This window comes from Erpetoichthys calabaricus, chromosome 6 (genome assembly GCF_900747795.2).
Source record: "Erpetoichthys calabaricus chromosome 6, fErpCal1.3, whole genome shotgun sequence".
In the NCBI taxonomy this organism is placed as follows: domain Eukaryota; kingdom Metazoa; phylum Chordata; class Cladistia; order Polypteriformes; family Polypteridae; genus Erpetoichthys; species Erpetoichthys calabaricus.
Window position 1 is genome coordinate 163,517,853 of NC_041399.2, and position 22,804 is coordinate 163,540,656.

Consider the following 22,804-nt stretch of genomic DNA (forward strand, 5'->3'; position numbering starts at 1 on the left):
TTCTTTTTTCTCTTTTATAGACTGCAGTGTACCTCAAAAGTCAAAAGACCATGAGTATTCACTGTTAGGTGTTGAAAAAGATGAAATAGGTGTACCTTTTATATTGATTCTTAACAAGACAGTAAACCCTCTTGTGTAAAATATGCAAATGGATTTAAGTGCTAGTGTCCAAGCAAAGTGGGAAATTGCGTTTTCACATCATATGGAGTTATAGTGCAGGTTGAAAAAATCATGTTACAAGCCAGCTAGTATGAAAAGGGCTGGCTATAAGTTAACATGACTCATGGCATAAAGTATTTTGCATGCATTTTTTTAATAGACTATAAGCATTTTGCTTGTTGCAATAATTAGTGAGTTATAATCCAGGAAAACTTGACAATGTAAGAATAGCTATAAATTAATACATTTTTGAAATTATGTGTATTGAGTCCTCATTTTGGCAAGTCAAAATCTAATTTATTTTTTAAAATTGTTCTATAAGTGTTACTCATTATTTTATCAATAACATTATCTTCATACCATTTTAGTTATTTTTACTCTTCCATGTAGTAGTGTTTCTGATAGATACTGCCATTTTGTTTATGATGCAATGCCCATTGTGCTCCTGTGCATATGGTTTGTGGTGCCTTCACATAACCCTATACAAGATGTCAATGTGTTTTGTTGCTTTATCCATACATCAGACAGAAGACCAAATAAACAAAGAAATTAGACAGTTTTAGATAGATAGATAGATAGATAGATAGATAGATAGATAGATAGATAGATAGATAGATAGATAGATAGATAGATACATACATACATACATACATACATACATACATACATACATACTTTATTAATCCCAATGGGAAATTCACATTCTCCAGCAGCAGCATACTGATACAATAAATAATATTAAATTAAAGATTGATAATAATGCGGGTGAAAAACAGACAATAACTTTGTATAATGTTAAATGTTAACGTTTAAACCCCCCCTCAGGGTGGAATTGAAGAGTCGCATAGTTTGGGGCAGGAACGATCTCTTCAATCTGTCAGTGGAGCAGGACAGTGACAGCAGTCTGTTGCTGAAGCTGCTCTTCTGTCTGGAGATGATACTATTTAGTGGATGCAGTAGATTCTCCATAATTGATTGGAGCCTGCTGAGTGCCCTTCGCTCTGCCACAGATGTTAAACTGTCCAGCTCCATGCCAACAATAGAGCCTGCCTTCCTCAGCAGTTTGTCCAGGCGTGAGGCGTCTTTCTTCTTAATGCTGCCTCCCCAGCACACCACCGTGTAGAAGAGGGCGCTCGCCACAACTGTCTAATCGAACATCTGCAACATCTTATTGCAGATGTTGAAGGACGCCAGCCTTCTAAGGAAGTATAGTCGTCTCTGTCCTTTCTTGCACAGAGCATCAGTATTGGCAGTCCAGTCTAATTTATCATCCAGCTGCACTCCCAGATATTTATACATCTGCACCATCTGCACACAGTCACCTTTGATGATCACGGGGTCCATGAGGGGTCCGGGCCTCCTAAAATCCACCACCAGCTCCTTGGTTTTGCTGGTGTTCAGTTGTAGGCGGTTTGAGTCGCACCATTTAACAAAGTCATTGATTAGGTCCCTATACTCCTCCTCCAGCCCATTCCTGATGCAGCCCACGATAGCAGTGTCATCAGCGAACTTTTGCACATTGCAGGACTCCGAGTTGTATTGGAAGTCCGATGTATATAGGCTGAACAGGACCGGAGAAAGTACAGTCCCTTGTGGCGCTCCTGCGTTGCTGACCACAATGTCAGACGTGCAGTTCCCAAGACGCACATACTGAGGTCTGTCTTTAAGATAGTCCACGATCCATGCCACTAGGTATGAATCTACTCCCATCTCTGTCAGCTTGTCCCTAAGGAGCAGAGGTTGGATTGTGTTGAAGGTGCTAGAGAAGTCTAGAAACATAATTCTTACAGCACCACTGCCTCTGTCTAAGTGGGAGAGGGATCGATGTAGCATATAGATGATGGCATCCTCCGCTCCCACCTTCTCCTGATATGCAAACTGCAGAGGGTCAAGGGCGTGTTGAACCTGTGGCCTAAGGTGGTGAAGCAGCAGCTTCTCCATGGTCTTCATCACATGTGATGTCAGAGCAACAAGCCGAAAGTCTTCAGAACCTTTATTTTAAATTATCTTGACTATGGTTTCTGGATTTTTGCTTTAGTTTTGCTTTGACGAGTTCTTCAGATGTTTTTTGACAGCAGCCGGTACTTTTGCCTGCTCTTTTTTGTTTTCCCTATTTCATGGTTAAATTCCTTTTATTTTCTACATAAAATAAGTCCTGTGATCTCCCTACCCTTTTACAGAGGTCACAATATTATGTTGCAACTGTAAATAATGGTCATTTCAGAGACATTCTGATTTGAGCAAAAAGTTAAGTATATTCTAAGAACCAAAAAAAAAGTTTGTATTAAAGAAATGCCCAAAATGAATAAATAAGCATATCATTAAAAGCTTAAAATGGAAATTGATAACAGTACAAGAATATATAAAAAAAAAAACAGCCACATAATTCTAACTTAGAGGTATACTGGGATCAAAAGAAGAATTTGAATAATGAACATTTGTGAAATTAATATATTTCCCCATTGCTGTCAGCAGAAAGGAAGACATTAACACTTTTTTTTCCCCAAAACTTTTACAGTTGCATACTATAACATTTTGTTCTTTACCATATATCACCAGAATTTTAAACATGCGTTTTATATGGTAATTTTATGTTTGTCTTAGTGGTGGTGGCTGTGCCATTCCTACCCTGTGTACCTGGCTAACACAATATAACTATCTAGCTAGTCATTTCCCAGAACTGAGCCACTTCCTTTCTTGATTAATTTTCTAGTGAGATACTGATGGGTCTTTCATTAAATACATTTACAATTGCTTATTTGGCTGATGTCTTTATCCAAGGCGACTTGCAACATTTATTATACAGTTAGATTTCTTTTGGTTTTCCAATTGGGGCACCGGCAGGTCAAGTGAATTGCTCATGGTCACATAGTGTTAGTAGTGGGACTTGAGCCCATAACCTCAAGGTTTGAAGTCTAAAGCCTTAACCACTACACCTCACTGCCTGCATTTTAATTTAACTGAACGTAACTGTTTGTCTGCTGCTGTATTTCTCTTAATATGTTACTGAGCTTACTGCTTTTTCTTTTTGCAAAGAGTGCTGGCAAGTCAGCAATTTGTGTGATCAATTACTACCACAGCAGAAATTAATGATCAGCTTGTGTTACAAATCAGTGCATTGATCTGAAGTTCAATTTTTTTCACATGAGATTGGCTCCTGGGGTGCATAATAAACAAATGTTTACGCCACATAGGAGTTGGAAATCATTGTCATCAATTGAGCTTTTTTTTTTTTTTTTTAATCCATTCATCCTTTCAATTTCTGGTCCTGCATATTCCATTACAGTGTCATGGGAAGTTAAAGCCTGGTCGGACATGATCTGATACAAGGCCAGAATCAACCATCTGGGATGCCACTATATTAAAAGGCACATACAAATGTGTGCTACCACTAGCAGGCAAGGGCCATTCTAGAGTTGTCAGCCTAAAGTGCACATCTTCGCGATATGTAGAGAAACAGCAGCATCTGTGGAAAACCCACACAGGTGTGAGTAGAGCATGTAATCAATCCTGATAGGTAACATCACTAATTAGTACACTCCAATGCCATTCCTGCTTTATTGTTCAATCATAAAGCAAAGGAATTAAAAATTAGTAGAAATTGTTAAATGCTAACTCCATTAAAATAGTTGGGTGATTTTATTAATGTTTGAACTATAAACACCATTCAAAGAAAAATGTATAACAGAATAACACATTGAAATTTTAAGTTCTCTTTCATCTACATCTTTGTTCAGTTTTTCTGTTCAGTCTTTACTCATGATCATTGAGGCACTTTTTCCACTTTGTTGTTCATCTGTGTTGTAATTATATCATATATACGGTGCATTAGCTGCATGCTATGTCTTCCTCCTTCCCTTGTAATGTGTGTTCTGTCACACTTGGTATTATACAGCCAGTAATCACATCTTATATTCATGTTCTAAAGCTCTTTCCATCAAGCACTTACCTCACCTCTATCAGTACCATTACTTCTCATGGTCTGTAGTCTTGCAGGTTCTGACGTATATTTTATACATCTAAGATAACAAAGAGTGGCTTGTGGATGAGAACTATAGATAATTCACCAAGTGTGAAATTTATAAACCAATCCAATGCCTTATGAAGGCAGAACTCAAAATATGATTTAAACAGCAATGGTGCTCTTGTAGTTGACCGATAGTGATGGTTACAGCCACGATGGATATAGCATGTATGGCTATAATGTCTCCCAAAAGTTCCCTGTTAAATTTGAAAATGTGTGTTGCGATGTCTAAAATGAAAAAATAAACATACCCAATTGGAAGGGAAAAACAATTCTGTAAACCCCAAAGTAAGCTTTGCCATTCAAAGAAATTATCGGAGTAGTGCTCAAAATGAATGAAGCTTTGCCACTGGCAGTATGTGGTCTTTATCTCGCAGGGTTAAAATGATACATTTAGAATAATGTGAGGTTAAAAGAATTGGAATCTATATCTACAAAAAGATTAACTCAAGAATGTGCAATCAAGGTAAATGTTGTGTCATCCCACCAAGTTAGAAGGAAGCAAAAGCAACTCCAGTTAAGCAAGGTCTTTTTATTGTTAATAACGAAATGCCACAGGAGATGTAAATTTTTGCAGTCAGTGCATTCAAGACAGTAAGTGCGGCTAATGACTCGGATACTAGCAGAAACAAGGATGAGGCTGCGCAGCATTCAGGTTTTGAGTGCACATCTAAATGAATAACTAAAGATAGTTGCAATTAATGTCTAATTGTAAATGGCAAACACGCTATATTGGAATTCTTACAGACTACAATACCGAGTTGAATGTTATTAAGTTGTACTCCGAACATTTACAGTACACAGACAAGAGGAAAATGACAGTGTATTTTTACGAAGGACCTCGTGTGTGTTACCAAGATTTTAGTGAGTTGTTCCCTAATGTGTTTGCTTGTTCGGAGAATCATGTTTGGTCCTGTGAGACTACTTGGCCTGAGGAAAATAAATTAACTCTTTTCTGTTTAAATATTAAAATAAAATGTTCTTAATGAACATCCATCCAGCTGAAGCCAATTACAGCAAACATTGGGCGCAAGGCTAGGAACAATCTTTGGACAAGGCTCCAACATAAAAGAGTTTGTGTAGAACAGGTCATTCATTCATTCATTCATCCATCCATCCATCCATCCATCCATTATCCAACCCACTATATTTGAAAATGGGGTCACGGGGGTTTTTTGGAGCCAATCCCAGCCAACACAGGGCACAAGGCAGGAACAAACCCCAGGTAGGGTGCCAGCCCACCACAGGGCACACACACACATACCCACACCCACACACCAAGCACACGCTAGGGACAATTTAGGATTTTTTTTTGTGTTATGAGTGGTGGCTCTAGTTCAGTAAAGTCAGTACTATATGTGTTATGCTGAATAGCCTTTGTGAGTTACTGTAGTTTGACAGGCTCTAATTGTATCTGCTGTATTTTAAGAGGGATCTGTTGACGAGGTTTGGGCATCTAGTGAGAATGTCTTTCAGTTCACCATTGACCAGTCTGGGATTATATCTCTCTACTGCTAGGGGAGTGCTTGGAAATTCCCCAGGGGAAGCTGGAGACTCCTGCAGGAGTTCTGTTTAGACTTGCTCAGCTTATTAGCATCCTAAACATTACCAATTGCATACGATAGAAGATAAACACAAGGCAATACTTCTTACCAATTATGTTATTATTTACCAAGTGTTACCAGAGCAATATTTAGTCATGGTTTAAAGGTATCCTAGGTACGAAAAAACACTGGCACAGTGGCTCAGAGTGCTGACAGTGTTGGATTATTCAAACATGTCCGTAAGGGATGGCCAGAGTACAAATTTCAAATGTGAATTGTCATATTTAAGTCAAACTATTGTATCTTTTTCTTGATCTCTCGATGCACTACAGTTACAGGTGTGGAAAGTTAACCAAGAACACTACTATTTCATATTTTAATTTTAAAAGCAACAGTACAAGCATAGAATTCCAAATTCTAAAATATAACTCTGAGGTTTGTAAATATGAATATTAATATACTCAGGAAGTTTAGATTGTTTTATAGCATAATGTAACCTTCACAAACTAGCCTGGATTGTATCCCAGTTCTTTATAGAATGCCTATCTGTAATTTCCAAATTGTTTCATATGACCTAAGCCCTTTCCATAGCAACTGGCAAGTTACTGAATTCTTGAGTATTGAAATCATTACAAAAATAGGTATTAACAGTATCTTTTTGCAGCTTGCAACTAACTATACTGTCATTACCTATGATTAATGTGGCTATATTGTGTTTATAAATGTTTCTACACACAATAATAAGTTTACAGTTACACATTTCAAACGTATCCTGTAAGTTTCAACATTGTGCTGTATTATTCTCTATCCTCACTGCTCGTCTAACATTCCTTTGTAGTATCATGTTGTCATTACCCTCTAGACTGGGCTCCCTTAGATTCAAAAGACTTTTGCTTAGAACGTCAAACTTGACCTTATTGTAGAGTCTTTAGCAGAAAAGATTTCTAGTAGATTTTCTAAATTATTGTGAAGAACTGAGAATGATCAGCTGCCTGTGCAATGTGACATAGAGTTGGATAACTTGGCTATATTTAACAAACTGTTTGATAACTGGTATTAAATAAATTAACATCTCTACATATAGGATGTCCACAAAAGAGACATTGGCAAAGAATGATTGCTGGGGCAGCATAAGTAAACCACTTGCTGACTTGATGAACACATTCTGGCACATATCAGTGTAGAAGAGACCAAACTTAACTAGTACATAGAAGTGGACTTTGCTCTGGTCAAGATAAAGGTGCTTTTTTTAAAAACTAGTGTACAACCCTCTCCTAGCTTACATCCACGTGTTTGCTTACATTTATAGGTGTGCTGCTCTTAAACCTCTGGCCGTCTGCCAACAACACAACCCAAACAAGGGTGAAGAAGAGTCATTTTTCAGAAGAGAAATGCCAGCAAAGTGAAAGACAACAATTTAATGTGTTATCTGTGTGTCACAGTAACTGCAATGCATTTCAGTCAAAACATATCCCAGAAGTCAACCAGCCAAAGCAAAGTGAGGAAGATGGATGACCCTACAGATGAAGAAATCTGCCATGCAATGGACATAAGGAGTGATTTACAGTGAAATGAGATTTTTCTAACAGGTCCCATATCAGATACCAGTACACAGCATATTTTTAGTAGTTTGATAGACTGCATCTTGTGCATTTAACATTATAGAGTGGTAACATGAAGAGAAGTTACATGAGCAAGAATGTGCTGTTGCTCTGCCAACTCTTTACGTACGAGTGTTTAACATGCTGAACCATAAATATGTTTATCGGTTTCCCTGCTGGTGAAGAAAGGTACACAGTGATCTATTCAATGTAGGGCATACACATCCATACAGTTATCATTATCTCTGGAATGTCAGAAAAGGACAGCATTTATTTTGCTATTTTCTTTTGTTTTGTGGTGTTTTTTTCCATAATGTGATATCCATGCTTGTGTGTGTGTTCACCTTGTATTGTGCTGGCATACTATCCAGGGAATGTTCCTGCCTTATGTCCTATAATAGCTGGATTATGGTCCAGTTCCCCCAGGACCCTATTTAGGATTATGCAGGTTTAGGAAATGGTATGGTATGGTAATTCTAAAGTCAATTCAAGAAGAATAGTATTTTTTCATTAATAGCAGTTTATTTACCAAATTACTAAAGATATGTGTGTGCTGTTATTTTTCTTTTAACTGTCATTAGAAATTTATTTGTTTTTTTAATTGTATTATTTGTCTATTATTTTCTTTAAGGTGTCGTCATACTATTTTTTTATACCTGTTAAAAAAAAAAAAAAAAAAAAGCAATCTTTTGCTTTGCGCCTTCCCCCGCCACAACCTATCGTCTATGGGGGAGGAGCAAGATGTTTACGATCTTCAGTTTCTGACGGATCTCGACGTTTTAGGGTCCCCTGATACCAAAACATCGATATCTCAATGGGTGTTTGTCTGTTTGTGTGTGTGTGTCACAGTTTCTTGAGGATGGTCTAGAGCTAAAATGGCTGTACGGAAAAATACCAAACTCAAAACTTAAGCCTGTTATGAGATGACGATGTGCTGATTAGTTTTTGAACCAAATTGTGCCACAGATAGAGGCACTCTTAGAGGAACCCTCAAATACTGTAATTCTGCAATTAATTATAAATTCTTCTCATCAGTCGCTATCTTAATGACGTATATTATGATCAGAAAGATCAGCATGACAGCAGTAAATAATTACTGAAATGTCATTGAATAGTTTGGGTAACTTGTTTCCTATTGTGCCAAGCTTACTGACGCTCACATCTGAATATTTTTAATTTAATTTTATTCTTCAAACCTTCTTCACATTTAAGAGTTTGTATCGGTATGTTTTCAGGCTTTTATAGATCTGCTTAAATTGTATCATTCTTTACTAGAAAAGCTGGCATTAATTCTTAAACGTTTTTCATATTTTCTAATCTTGCTTTGCCTAAAGCTTAAAAAGTAATACCACATGGTTATTGGATCTCTCAGGATTCATTAATATTTTAAATATTGCACATGCTCAGAGCATTATATGTTTACAAATATGGTATGATGAAAAACACAGAAGAAACAGAAAAATAAATAAAACAATATAATGTTTAGGTACTGATAGTTCTATGTACCTAATTAGTTTTAGGCTTTTCTTTTAGGCTTACTTGCTTGCTTTTGTTGGTGTTTCTTGTAAGAGTTACTGAAGAAATGTTGGTCCTCTGAGTAGGTTCTGCAGTGTTCTCTGCATTAGAGATAAATTAAGCAATGCATATTTGATTCACGTTTGGCAAGGCAGCTCTATATTGTTGTTGAAGGCAAGCATATTCTTAGTAATGATTTTACTTAGTAATGATTGCAATAATGAAGCTGCTTTTCTAAACTATAAGCTGTTACTTTCCAATGATGCACAAGTCATCATATATGATGCCAAGATGAGGCTGATAAACATAATGTCTCCATGGCCTGGGTTAACTCATGATTCATTTATTTTGAGGCAAATTAGTTTTGGCAGCCCTCGGTTTTCTATACTATTCGTTGTATCAGCAGTCATTATATTTGGCAGGTATTAGCGGCTACCCACTCAGAGGCTGGCACCTTACACCATTCCTGGACTCCAGAACACTGAGAAAAGGTGCTTTAATGCTGCACATAATGTTGTGTGCTCAGTTGTGGAGCGCAGGCAGATGCTCTTGAGGGCAGATGGTGTGGTCTTGATATGTAAGGAGAAATTTTTTTTTTGGCTGTACATATTTTCCTGGTTTTTTTTTTTGGTTTTTTTTGGTGTGTTCTTAAATCCAAATGAAGTTTTGAAATGAGGCCCCAGGTCACCAGAGCTGTGCAGCAGCAATACATTTTGCTGTTCCACCCTGCTTCCTATTGAGAACTATTTTGAACTAACAAAAAAGCAAAAGTATTAGTGATGTAAAAGGCAGAAAATCATTTCAAAGAGAAGATTATAATTATTATTTATTGGAATTTTGATAGGAATTGATGCTTTATTTGCATGCTACAAAAAGGTAGTGCTTTTTATATACTGCTTAAATACATAAATTCATAATTCTTCATTTATTGTCATGAAGTTTAAGTAATTGCTTGACCTTTGTTGCAGGGATCTAGCACTAGCCAAGACAGCATCTTGAGGTGATCAGACTAGTAAATGTTTTCCAATAAGTGGCTAACAAGCTTATTTTTTAATTGAGAGAATTATTATTATGTTTTGTAAATGTGCATCAAGAACTCTGACCCTAACACATCTGTTCAGAATGTAATTTTTAGGTGTTTTGCTGTGTTGTAAAGAAGCAGTCATTTGCAACCAGCAGAGGGCAGCAGGATTCCTAACTGAGTTTTGCTTCTTTTGTGGATTTTGATCTTTAATAAATATTTTCATTTAAGCACCTCAAAACAAATTCAGGGAAAATATTAACTCTTTAGGAGAACTATTTAAGATTATTTCAATGTGGGGTTATTTACTTACTACATGTTGCTTTCATAATTATTATGGATTTATTACTTTTTTTATTTTAAATATTTCATTACCTTTTTGCTGTTTTTTAAACTTGTCTTGTATGCAAAATTTATATTGAAAAGACCAACAGCAAAGGGGGATTGTCAAAAATTTCAAGTGAACAATTGCATTTTTTGCTTTTAATGTCCATTTTTGAGACATGGTAACTATTTAACCAGAAGTAGTGATTAGGGTTTTAAAGGCTCTCACCGTGTTGCCGAGTATAATAAAAGACATCAAACAAGTACTATATACTATAGTTGCATGAGCTAAAAATCTCAAATTTGCTGCATTTAGGACATAAAACATAAATTGAAAAATCGGTAAAATGAAACATGAATTCTAATTAAGCAGCAAATTTAAAATTAGATGATTAAAGGATAAGTTCAGTATTTTTCAAGTCAAGGTTATTTCTTCACAATAATGATGTGCTTTTTTATATCAGTTTTAAAAATTGACATCTTACATGGTGGGCTGCATAGGCAGTGTCAGCCTAATGGTTGAGGAAGAGTAAAGTTAAAACACAAGTGTGCCAGTTCAGTCTCTGCATCTGATTCTCTGTACGCCACAGCAAGTTTCTCAAACTGCTTGTGGTAATATATTTAAAAAAAAATAGTATAGCTCTGTGGTTGTAAAGCGCCAAGGAATGGTTTCAGTTGTACAAAGGCACCATATAAAGTGAACATGCCTAGCGGTGGGGGAATTCAGGGGGGTGTTTGAAGAGAGAAACTCCTAAGCAGTAACAAAGAAATAATCAAAAGGTTTACTGTCTCTTCTAATAAGTAAAGGATTCAATCACATGAAATCAGCTGTTGATAATGGCTTTCCTTTCCGTAACCCTGTACATGACAAAGATGAATTAGAACACTGACTGAAAATTGAAGTTAATAAAATTCCACTCCCAGCAAATAATAAATTATTAAAGAAAGAAAAATGTTTTGTCTGACAGGGAGGTTTAGTATATATGAGATCATCTACCCAGTAATAAAAGTCTCCATATATAGGTATAGGTTTCTTCTTCTCTTGTAATAATAATTGATTTAGACCAGGAAAAGCTTAATGATTCCAGGTTTTGTTTAGCCCTATTGTTTTGATGTCTGCTTTTTGAAAATTAATATTCTAGTTAGACCCTTTTTGGAAATTGTTCTTGAGCTTGCTTAGCCATTTTAAATCTCTACTAATCAAAAATTAAATATTTATTTGAATTAGTTATTTTGTTTATGAATTGATAACTCTATAAATCCTCTATTTTTATATGTAAGATAGAATTTGTTCCTTTGTGAAGCATTGGTTAAACAGAAGGATTCAATATTCTAAAATCTCAAGCTGCTCTTCCAGCTAAAATGTGAACAGCAAAATGAAAACATTTAGTAAATGATATCTTTGTAAGCTTCAAAGTGGTGTAGCCTGTATAATTTGGATTTTGCCTGCAAGCTTCTGGATGTTATGTTAGGGGAAAGAAAATCTGGCAGGTTTTGTTCATACAGTAAAATCGGACTATTTTTGACTAAAGCCTCTTGTAGTATATTTATACCCCCAGGAAAATCATATGAAGGCAATGCTAATTCCATTTGTATGGAGGAATTTGCTTAATATGTTTACTATATATATATATATATATATATATATATATATATATATATATATATATATATATATACTCAAAAAAGAGATTGCTATTCTATTTGTTTTCTTCGGCATGTTGTATGACTTGTTTATTGTACCTCTAGGGGCATGGTCATTCTTGACTGCTCAGTTCTGTGCTTCCTTTACAATCTTTATATGCAGTTCCTGCTTGGCACTTTTAGACTTGTGCCCTTGTGATTCATTCCAGATAAACTGCCACATGCCCCGGGTTTCATAAGTATGTGTATGGCAGTACAGAATCAAACAATGCACAGCAGTGATCTTCTACTGTAATTCCATTTGCCTGTCACTTTGTTGTCTTGTGGATACCTGTGTATTACCTTATTGAATATTTCGTTTAGCCATCCTTTAATGTTCAGACTAACTAGACCTCTTTATCACTGTTTTAATTCAGTATACTTATTTTTTAATTTTTTTTATTATTATTATTTCATACAGGTCCCAGTTCATAGTCGTGGTCAGTTCTATTGCACTCTGATTTTTGACTTTTTTTTTAATACTTTCCCACTAAATATGTAGTGATGCATTCCTGTTGCCTGTAACCTCACTCACTGTATGTCACAAGGTGGATGTATTTTAATTTATCCAGTTATTAACATATGTAAAAGATCCATCCATCCATTTTCCAACCCGCTGAATCCAAACACAGGGTCACGGGGGTCTGCTGGAGCCAATACCAGCCAACACAGGGCATAAGGCAGGAACCAATCCCGGGCAGGGTGCCAACCCACCGCAGGACACACCAAGCACACACTAGGGCCAATTTAGAATCGCCAATCCACCTAACCTGCATGCCTTTGGACTGTGGGAGGAAACCGGAGCGCCCGGAGGAAACCCACACAGACACGGGGAGAACATGCAAACTCCACGCAGGGAGGACCCGGGAAGCGAACCCAGGTCCCCAGGTCTCCCAACTGCGAGGCAGCAGCGCTACCCACTGCGCCACCGTGCCACCCTATGTAAAAGATAGCTTTGTAAATTTTTAATCCTCTTTATGAAAAGACTTTTTTGCTACTTTTAAAAATGCCTGTGGTAAATCTTTAAATTTTGACATGCTGAACTGTATGTAATATTAGGAGTTTTAAGTACAGTACCTAACTTTGTAATAGAGAGACCAGTAGGTAATTAACAGAAGTTTCCAGGGTTAAAAAAAACTAGTGTACCCCTGACTTCAGTGCCTAATTTTGACAGAAATATACATTAATGGTTTACATTGACATACTTACTAAAAAAATACTGCATTTTTGAGGGTGCACTTTCTCCCAACACTTTATGTAAATTGAGTTGTCAGTTTATAATGTAACAGGAATGTTAACATCCAAGAAATATGGTAAATATTTTGTATAAAGAATCAGAAACATGTACACTTTAACATGGAACTGTGAACTTAATCTCAAAGCACAACACCTCAAAATTGGCAGATCTAAATTTCAGAGTATTTTTGCATTTTCTTCTCACCACTAGGTCATGTGGACCATACTATGCCTCTGGAATGTCATGCAGCATGACATGAAGGTTCCACTAGTTATTCTGTATTTTATACTTCTATAGCTGGTTGATGTTTAAATGGAGGGGTTTCAAATGTGCACCGTTGTGTCTCCTGTTATCTGTGAGCTTTAAAGCAGTTTGTCATAGACTGCTGATTCTGCAAGCTTCTGTTTGTTTTATATCTCTCGCTTCAGCTTGTGAAAAAGGGAACAAAGTAAAAATGAATTTGTGCTCTGGGGTGAATTTTAGTAAACTAGTTAAACCCTATTTGCATTATGCAGAATATGCCAGTTCATCATTTATGCCCACGTGTGCTCAGCTCCTGTTACAGGAAATGCCAGGAAGTAGAGGACCCAAGTTAGGGAGGGACGCACTTTCATATATGCATTACTTCAATGCTAATCTACAGGGAGAAAGAATACACAGTCGTCAAATGCGAGATTTCCCTATTTAATATGTGAATGAGAGCATACAATCTGATATTGGATTAGGGTTGTGATGATACCAAAATTTCAGTATTCGATATGTTACTAAGAAATATATTGAAATTTGATACCATTTTCAAGACCCAGTACAGATAATTTATTGTGTTTACTATAAAAGATGCAATATTAAACATACCCCCTTACAATACGTATTTGCATGGGAATATTTTAAAACTTGTACAAGACACATTTTCTTTATTGAAATATGGGAACAGCTTTCATTTACGTTTAGCACATTTGCTGGATTAATGAGTTTTGTCCCATTTTGGAGCCATGACAATCTGGTCACCTTACTAGTTGTTTGGTTTGGAACTTTGAAAATCTGGTTGCCCAAGGAGGGAGAATAGAGTTTTGAATAAGGAATGTTGGAGTTCTGTCGGAGGGAGGAGAAAATCCTAAAATGTATGCCATATACAACTAGAAGTAAAGAAATATGACATTGGCTTAACAGGTCAAGACAGTTCTCCTTGCAACAAAACATCTGATAATATAACATATTTCCACAGGCTGCTTTTATGAAAGAGAGAATTGAAAGAGAGTGAAGATTAATGTGATGTTTCCCTGAATTGTTTTGTAGGTTTTGAGCCCTGTAGCTCCAAAACACTTTTGAATGACACAATTTTATTTTTGTTTGAAAGAAGGTACAAAGTATTTTCTTCATATTAAGTGAAAAATCTTACCCCTCCAGTCACATGCCATTTTTTTGAGTCTTGAAAATCTTATTTATAACCAAAAGTTATTAAAAAATACAGTTTGAGAAATTTTAATCTTAATAAAAAAACTTAGACTAGTTAAATTTAACTATACTATTAAATATACTTTTTTTTAAACTTTCCAATGATCTTCAGCCATGTAGCTTTGATAGCAAAAAATGACAGCTCATAAGATTTATTTGTTCACAGTGAAGTAAAATGCCTATCTATATCTTAAGAAGATTTTTTTTTTTATATTTATGAGCTCTGAAAGGTAGGTGTAATTCATATACCATGTTTCATCAAAATCAAAAGTAGTGATGCAAAACCTTCTTGGAATATTGTTTGAATTAAATGGAATGGTCTCAGTACCAGAAGGGCACCACCCAAGGCAGTGCAGGCTAGTAATCTTCCTCTTGCTGTGTGAGTAAGTTTCACTTGTGTGCAGTTTGTCAAGATGGCAAGATAAATTATTATTCATTAATGTAAATGTAATGGTGTACTTTTTTGTTTTTCTCCTTTCCAGGAAGCGGAGCTACTGCAGTAGTGCAAGCCGCAATGTGTATACCTAAGAAGGAAAAGGTGGCAATCAAAAGAATTAATTTGGAAAAATGCCAGACCAGCATGGATGAACTTTTGGTAAGTTGCTTTTAATTAAAAAGTTTTGTTACATGGTTGAGTTTAAATAAATAAATTAACAAATGCCATTGATCATTGTATTTGTAGTTTAAAATGTCTTTACAGTATTTCAAATGTTTTTGCTGTTTGTTCACAGTAGATGCACTTGTCCTTCCATTTTGTTTATTATTTCTGTCTGCTGTTGTTATTATTCAAGTATTATAGAACAGCACAGGGGAGCACACTCCTCTTAACCCTTGTAATCCTATGTTTATTTTGCTTTTACAAACTGCTTTCATCTGTGGCCTTGTATTACAATGCTTCACATTACAAGAACATATTGCAATTTGTTGTCCTTTTTTTTCAATTACATGGTCCACAAAAATGTCTTAACAAAGTGACATGGAATTCTGTGACACAGAAAATCGTTGCAAGTGGTGGAAAGTGCCATATTGGAAATGGGAATATCTCTGCATGCTGTTAGGCATCAGTAAAGGCTGGGGTGCAGTAGGTGCCGTTATATTAATGGGACCCAGAACTGAAACATAAAAAGATAGAAGAGAGAGGCTGAGAATGATTCCTTTGCAGGAGCCTTAGGATATTCATCATGGTGCAGAAGGGCAGATGACTCGGTGACCCAGCAGTAATTAGTCCTGTACTCAGTGACAAGTACTGAGAGTAAAAGAGAACAAAAAGATGCAAAATTACAGTTTAAAATTTTCTTTAATGTGCTGTAAATTTAATTAACTGATCTCTATCTAATGGGCGGCACAGTGGCACAGTGGTAGCACTGCTGCCTCGCAGTAAGGATATCCGGGTTCGCTTCCTTGGTCCTACCTGTGTGGAGTTTGCATGTTCTCCCTGTGTCTGCGTGGGTTTCCTCTGGGTGCTCCGGTTTCCTCCCACAGTCCAAAGACATGCAAGTTAGGTGAATTAGCGATTCTAAATTGCCCCTAGTGTGTGCTTGGTGTGTGGGTGTGTCTGTGCCCTGCGGTGGGCTGGCGCCCTTCCCAGGGTTTGTTTCCTGCCTTGCGCCCTATGTTGGCTGGGATTGGCTCCAGCAGACCCCCGTGACCCTGTAGTTAGGATATAGCGTGTTGAATAATGGGTGGATGGATGGATCTATCTATCAATGGTTCTTTTCTTTCTTTAGATAGTTTGTAGTTGTTGTGCACTTTTTCATAACAGCGTACAGATACCTGTTAAAAAGCTATTTATTATTGTCTGTGTCGTCCTGTGCATTCATTTTCATTTTTTCCGAAAACTTGTTTTCATAAGTGAAACCTTCTTTATTTGACAAAAAAATAAATAAACAAATAAAAAGTATCTTCCCTGCAGGTTAAAATGTTTTTCTGTGAGGCACCAGATTCTGATTCTCTATGACTGACAAAAGTGCAGTTTTCATAATGGAAGCTATAGTGAATAATCAGGTGCATTATAGTGGAATATCATGAAGTAAAGCACATAAGCACTTTGAGCTACTTTTTTGTATGAAAATGTGCTATATAAATAAATGTTGTTGTTATGTCTGTAGCTATTTAGCATAGAATAGCCCTTCTGCTACAGTGGTTTGAAATTAAAAGACCGTAGCCCCATTGTGACATGAATTTGTTTGAAGTATGAGAGGCAAACTGGAGTACATACAGAAACCCCCACACCAACACTGGAAAACAGATTAACTCCCCACAGTCACTCTTACAAATGAAAAAATTACTCTGGAACTTCTACGACTGATGATGGCCAGAAAATCACTCCTACCAGTTACACAAATAGCAACAATGGATGATAAAGCAAACTTTTCTAAAGACACATTTTATTTTTCAATGAAAGGTTGCCATGTATGGGCAGAAGGAATGACGTGAGAAAGATAAGTAGACTTTTTTTAGAAATGGTAGGGTCTTAAAAAATAAATTACTATGCACTAATGATATGGATACATAATTAGGGTTGTGCAGTGTACCTCTTTGGGGAAAGGCACCGAAAAACCCACATTTTAAAATGGTGTACAATACCACCATTTTGAGGTTTTTGGTACTGGACGTAAGTATCAGTTTTCCTCTCAATAGCATTGACCATCCCCAACTCCCTAAAACAGTCACTAATGCGTTTTTGGAAAAATTAAACTACTTGCTTTGACATGAACTTCACTTCACGGCCAACAACTTACATTCAGCAAGTTTAAAATCTTTGATTTGAATTTTCCGCTGCTGGTCTATACCTTCTTCACTAGCCCTGAAGTATACACTTTTGAGCTGTGACTGGAAAAGAAATAAGATAACCGATTACAAAAATCTTAGACTTCTTTAATTATGTAAAAAGAGAACTTAAAATTTATTGTAGTACTAGGGTGTTGTACCATGTTAGTGACTATGAATGTAGTGAGAAGTCAAGCAAAATGACACCTTTTATTGGCTAATTAAAAAGATTACAATATGCAAGCTTATGGGGCCACTCAGGCCCCTTCTTCAGGCAAAATGTAACTACAAGCTTACATATTGTAATCTTTTTAGTTAGCCAATTAAAGGTGTTATTTTGCATGACTTCTAACTACACTCAAAACATACTAAAATTTACTCAAACGTTACATTTGTTTATTTGATTCATAAAGGAAATCTTACTCATTGAAGTTAGAGTATTAGGTTTAATTTAAGATCAGTTATGAAATTTCTGTTGTTCTGTTTCTTGAAATAACTGTATAGCTAGGAGTTAAATTTGGCCTGAATTTATATTCTTACAATCTGCTGTTTGTCTTTAAACACTGATTTCCATATTAACTGTCTATATTTAAATAAGTGATGATCTGAGCCATCTTACATATGCTGCAACATATTCTACATTTTATGAAAGATTTAACAAAAGTAAAATATGTTACTTAGTCATTTCAATTTTGGCTGATCTTTTTATAAATGAATGGCAACATGATTTATTCTCATTAATGCTATCTATCTTCTGCCAAGTTAAATACATACATACAAACATTCACAATCTCAGACCAAATCAGTCTAGTTTGGAGACCTATTTTAGCCAATTCTGCCAACCAAGCTAGCATGTTGTTCTTTGGGGTATGGGTGGAAATGCTCTGTGTCTACATGGGAATATTCAGACACCTCGCAGACAGCGACCAAATTTAAAAGCTGTATTTATTTTAATATGCTGACTGTTTATTGGGGTGCATCACAGTAGCACAGTGGTTACAGCTGCCTAACCACAGCATGTCAGTGTCTGGATTTCACACACTCTTCCTGTGTTTTTATCTAATATTTTTTTACTTTCCTATATCTCAAAGTTTAGCATTTATTAGTTATTATGGACTATAAATTACAACACTAGTTACATTCGAACCACATATAATCTGTGCCGATTCTAGAGTCCTGTATCACAGAGGTGCCAGCCAATTGCAAAGAATTACTCTGACCAGGTGACACTCCCTCAGAGTGCAGCCCCAAGGGCCTCCGGTGTTGAAGGTACTGGCGGTACATTTATCTAAGCCACTACTAGCTTTTAGTTATGGAATAACTTAAGTTCTGAGTAAAAACTTGATCTGATTTCTGTACTTTTTTCCCTTGCAATGGTATATGAGTGAATGAATGAAAATTACATAATTTATTATGTAAAACCACCGACAGAAGTAATCACTTTGCTTCCGCCTAACTACAGTAAATGAAACTGTGAAAACAATAGTATTGAACTAAAAAACATGACAGGTGTACAAAGCAAGCCGCTGAATGCACCCTACCATATGTGTCATATTAAATAAATGAAAGTAGAAAATAAAATGGAATTACAAATGATTAAGCAATTACTCACAATGAAACAGTTATTTAAGACTGAGAAATAGTGGAGGTGTTTATTTTGGAAAAATTATCGCTTCTTCCAGAATTTGTTGTGGTGTGATTACTACTGTATTGTTGTGAGCTGCACTCATTGTCAACAACTTTGATGACTTAATGAATTTTTCCAAGCTTATGACATTCATTTCAGTGCACACACTTACTCCACTAACCTGTTCAGATCTCACTGTATATGAATACATATGTAAAGGTATGCAGGCTTTTGAATTGAAGATCTGCCTCGCCCTATCATTCAATGAGAAAAGCAAAGTATTATGTGAGTACCTTTCCAGTTTATGATGTGTGCTGATTTATTCAGAAGTTAACTATTAATAATAATCAAAATAGGCATGCATTTATGCAACACAAGAAAAGTAAGATTTTTTTTTTATTTTTCCCCTGGACATTTTTCACGTTGTTTGCCATTGTACAGCACTGGTCACCATTGAGTTCTGTTATGTCATAAACCTTTTTTCTCTCATTCTGCATGAAAACATGTTTTTTTTTTTCTATCATTGCTACAAACTACATGGAGTAGGTTATATTTAAAAAAATTTCTTTCTTTGGTGGACTATTCCTTCAATATCTGTGCAATTTCCGGGTATGTCAGTAGGGAAGAAAATTGTGTACATTCTTTCTTTTTTTAATGTTTCGTCTTGTGCCTTATTACTGCCAATTATAAGCAGCTGGATGTGATGCCTACTCTTAATTAATAAATATAGTGCCACTTAGCGTATTATTTGTGGACAAATTAATATGTGCCATATTTGAGAAAAATAACATTGACTTCAAAAATTGCCAAGCTTATTCTTTATGCTACGTGCTTCAATGCAAATCGCATTGTACTGGGATGCTATCCATTGTTTGTTTGTCCTTTCTGCTTATTATATTTATTTCTTCATCACACGATGTACTGTATATAATGAGATAAGAAAAAGGGATGGATGGAAAACGTTAATCAACATTTCTTTAACATTTCAAGTAACAGAAGGGATTTAAGAAGGGGTTATTTATTTGGGTATGTTAATTGTCACTTGCACATTGTCACTGTGTGAATATGGTGTATGTGCGTGAGTGGGAGTAAGACTGGTCTCTGTGATGAACTAGAATCCTGCCCAGGCCTGTTTTCAGCCTATTCTGCAGTCCTGATGGGATAGCCTCTGGCTGCCACAACCCTGAAATGGATTGGTAAACTTCTAGAACTGACCTGCAGAACTGAGTCCATTGAGGGCTACAGTATGTGTACATTCTTTGAATGTACCTGAATGTTATGCCATACGTACATTTTCTAAGTAGTTTATTTTTAAAATTCATTTTTTCCAATTTGGAAAGAAATTGGTATCCTGTATATGTACTGTAGTACAAGGTTGCTCTTTCTATAAGTACTTCTATAAATACTGCATCCATCTTTTCTTTGATGAGCGTAATGTTTTTTCAGTGTAGAACCCTAGGGAACTGGGACCAGTCCTAATAAATAAATATAATGGTTTATAAAATGCAAATGAACGAAAAAAGCGAAGATTGTGGATATTAATGTATGCAGCAGTCATGTACATAAATCTCTCATAAACATCACCCCTTCTACTGGGGTATAGTTTTATTACTTTGGATTGAACAAACTCTGTTCCCCATAAGGCACATTTAAGAAGTCCCACAAAAGAAATCTCTTAAGTGATTTTTAAACCACAGTGTAATTGCTTTTCTTTTTATTAAGTTTCCACACTGTCACATTTAATTGCTTTATTCAGAATCACTCCCTTAATCACTGGTGGACTTCCATGGGCTATAGAATCTGATATGATAGCCACTTGACTACACTGCTTAACATTTCACTCTCTAGGAATTATTTTCAAATGCCAATTTTCCTAAGGAATACAAAGTAAAGTAGTTGCTTTTATAATGCAAGATTAATCAAGTCACAAGTGACCCAGTATAGCACACTTTTCTTGCATAGTGAATCAGTGTAAGGAATTGAACTAATGTTTTGCTTTGTCAAATACTTAATGGATTTTATGTGTTAAAAAGAAAAGCATCATTATTTATTGCATTTATCCTGCAGTATCTTGCATCAAAATGTGACCTGGCAAGTGACTAACCTCTTTTCTGAGTGGTTTCTGCTTGAGCAGACATTTTGTCATATAATGTGGACTTGTTAACTCCCCCAGTATCATTGCTTTTTACAAGCAAACCTTTGAGAGTCATGTTGCTTTTCATTTGTTTTTGTTTTTTTTGTTTTTTAAAAAAGAGTTAAGTTGTAGTTGTCAATCCACAAGTAGTCTAACGTTTTCTAACAAAGGATTAAGAATTCTCTTCAACTTCAAATGAGTTCTTCAGTGAGTATTTTATATGCTGCAAGTAGCCTAGTCTTTTATTAGTTTGGTCTGACATGTTTATGGGTGCCTTATTTGGAAGGTAATGACATGGGAATCACAAATCAAAAAGATTATAGGATGATTCATTTGAAACCCTGACTGCCGCTGGTGGAGAAAGCTCAGTCATTGCCACTTAATAGATGGTGGGTGCTACACTTTCAGTCAGGTGGAAATAAAAGCAGCTTGTATTGCTGGTGGCTGGGAGGAGCTTGTACTAATGGATGTTTTGTCCTCAAATGAACTGAATTAAATGGCTTTTAAATTATGAGTCTGGATTTCATCCAAGTTTCTGTTTTCCTTTTACATTTGGTTAGTCTAGTGGATATGCAAACAGAGTTTTTATTTTTACACTTTATGTAATGGCAAATGTCAAAGGTTCTCACTTAAATTTTACATACATGCACCCCTAATGTGAAAGCTTTATGATTCTGTATAGTGGTTGTTCTTTAAGAAAATGCACTATTTTTTTCTGTAACCTTAACCTGTAGTTTTTATATTGTGCTTTTTAATTGTAAATATAATTTCAAGACTATTTCCCAACTATACGGCTACACACAATCTAAATAAACAAGTGAATAGACCAAGAAAGGAGGATCAATAGAATCTTCCATCATAGGGAGTCTGAAAAGTGAAGGTTACTTGAATTTGCAAAATTACTTATCCAAAAAGGTTTATAAACAGTGCTTTATTTGTACTGGTCATCCATCCATTTATCAAATTGTGCATTTTATTTAAGGGTTGCGAGGGCCAGAATCTTATCTTATCTTAAGTCACAAGGCAGGAACCATCACTGGATATGGTGTCAATCCATCACATTGTTCACAAAGTTATAAATGGCCAGTTTAGAGTAGCCAGTTAATCAAATTTGTACTTTTGGAAGTAAAAATAAAAAAAAAAGAAAGAATTCCTGGAAGAAAAACTGACATGGGCACAAGATTCATGTATAGACTTCACAGAGATGATCCCCATATTCATGTAACAAGAAGTAAAATGTTTTCTTTTGATCCTGATTAAACCTGGCAGGTGCATACAGGTGTTCAAACTATCATCATGGATTTTGGATGATTTTTAAAATCATTTTCTGGACTGTTTCTTTAGCTTGGCAGGCTGATTAAGGTGGCCCCAACAAAACCACCACTCGGAGGCCACTGCTTCTATGACTCAGTTGGCCTGTGTATAAGTTACATGGCTGTCTGTCTAGAGATGACATTTAGCTAAAGCTGATATAGTTGGAGCTAGTGCTGGGCGGTATACCGGTTCATACCGAAAAACGTTTTTTATTTTTGTTATGATATGGATTTTTCTTATACCGCAACACTGGTTTAAATTGCCTAAATGACGTTTGGAACCTGGCGCAGCGGGAAACTGTTCAAGGGGGGACCTTTTTCACTACTACACCGCTAATCACAGAGGTGTTGAGCGGGGGCTCTTTTTCACTGCTACACCACTAAATAGGCATGCAACA

The 22,804-nt window shown here is 36.0% G+C and overlaps 1 protein-coding gene across 1 annotated transcript in view; it reads left to right on the forward strand.

Annotated features, from left to right (window-relative positions):
* oxsr1b (oxidative stress responsive kinase 1b) overlaps positions 1 to 22,804 on the forward strand; it is a 279,446-nt gene that overhangs the window by 79,525 nt on the left and 177,117 nt on the right. Inside the window, exon 2 of the mRNA XM_028804090.2 lies at positions 15,046 to 15,158. Coding sequence (XP_028659923.1) covers positions 15,046 to 15,158 — 113 coding nt within the window. The remainder of the gene's footprint in view (positions 1 to 15,045; positions 15,159 to 22,804) is intronic.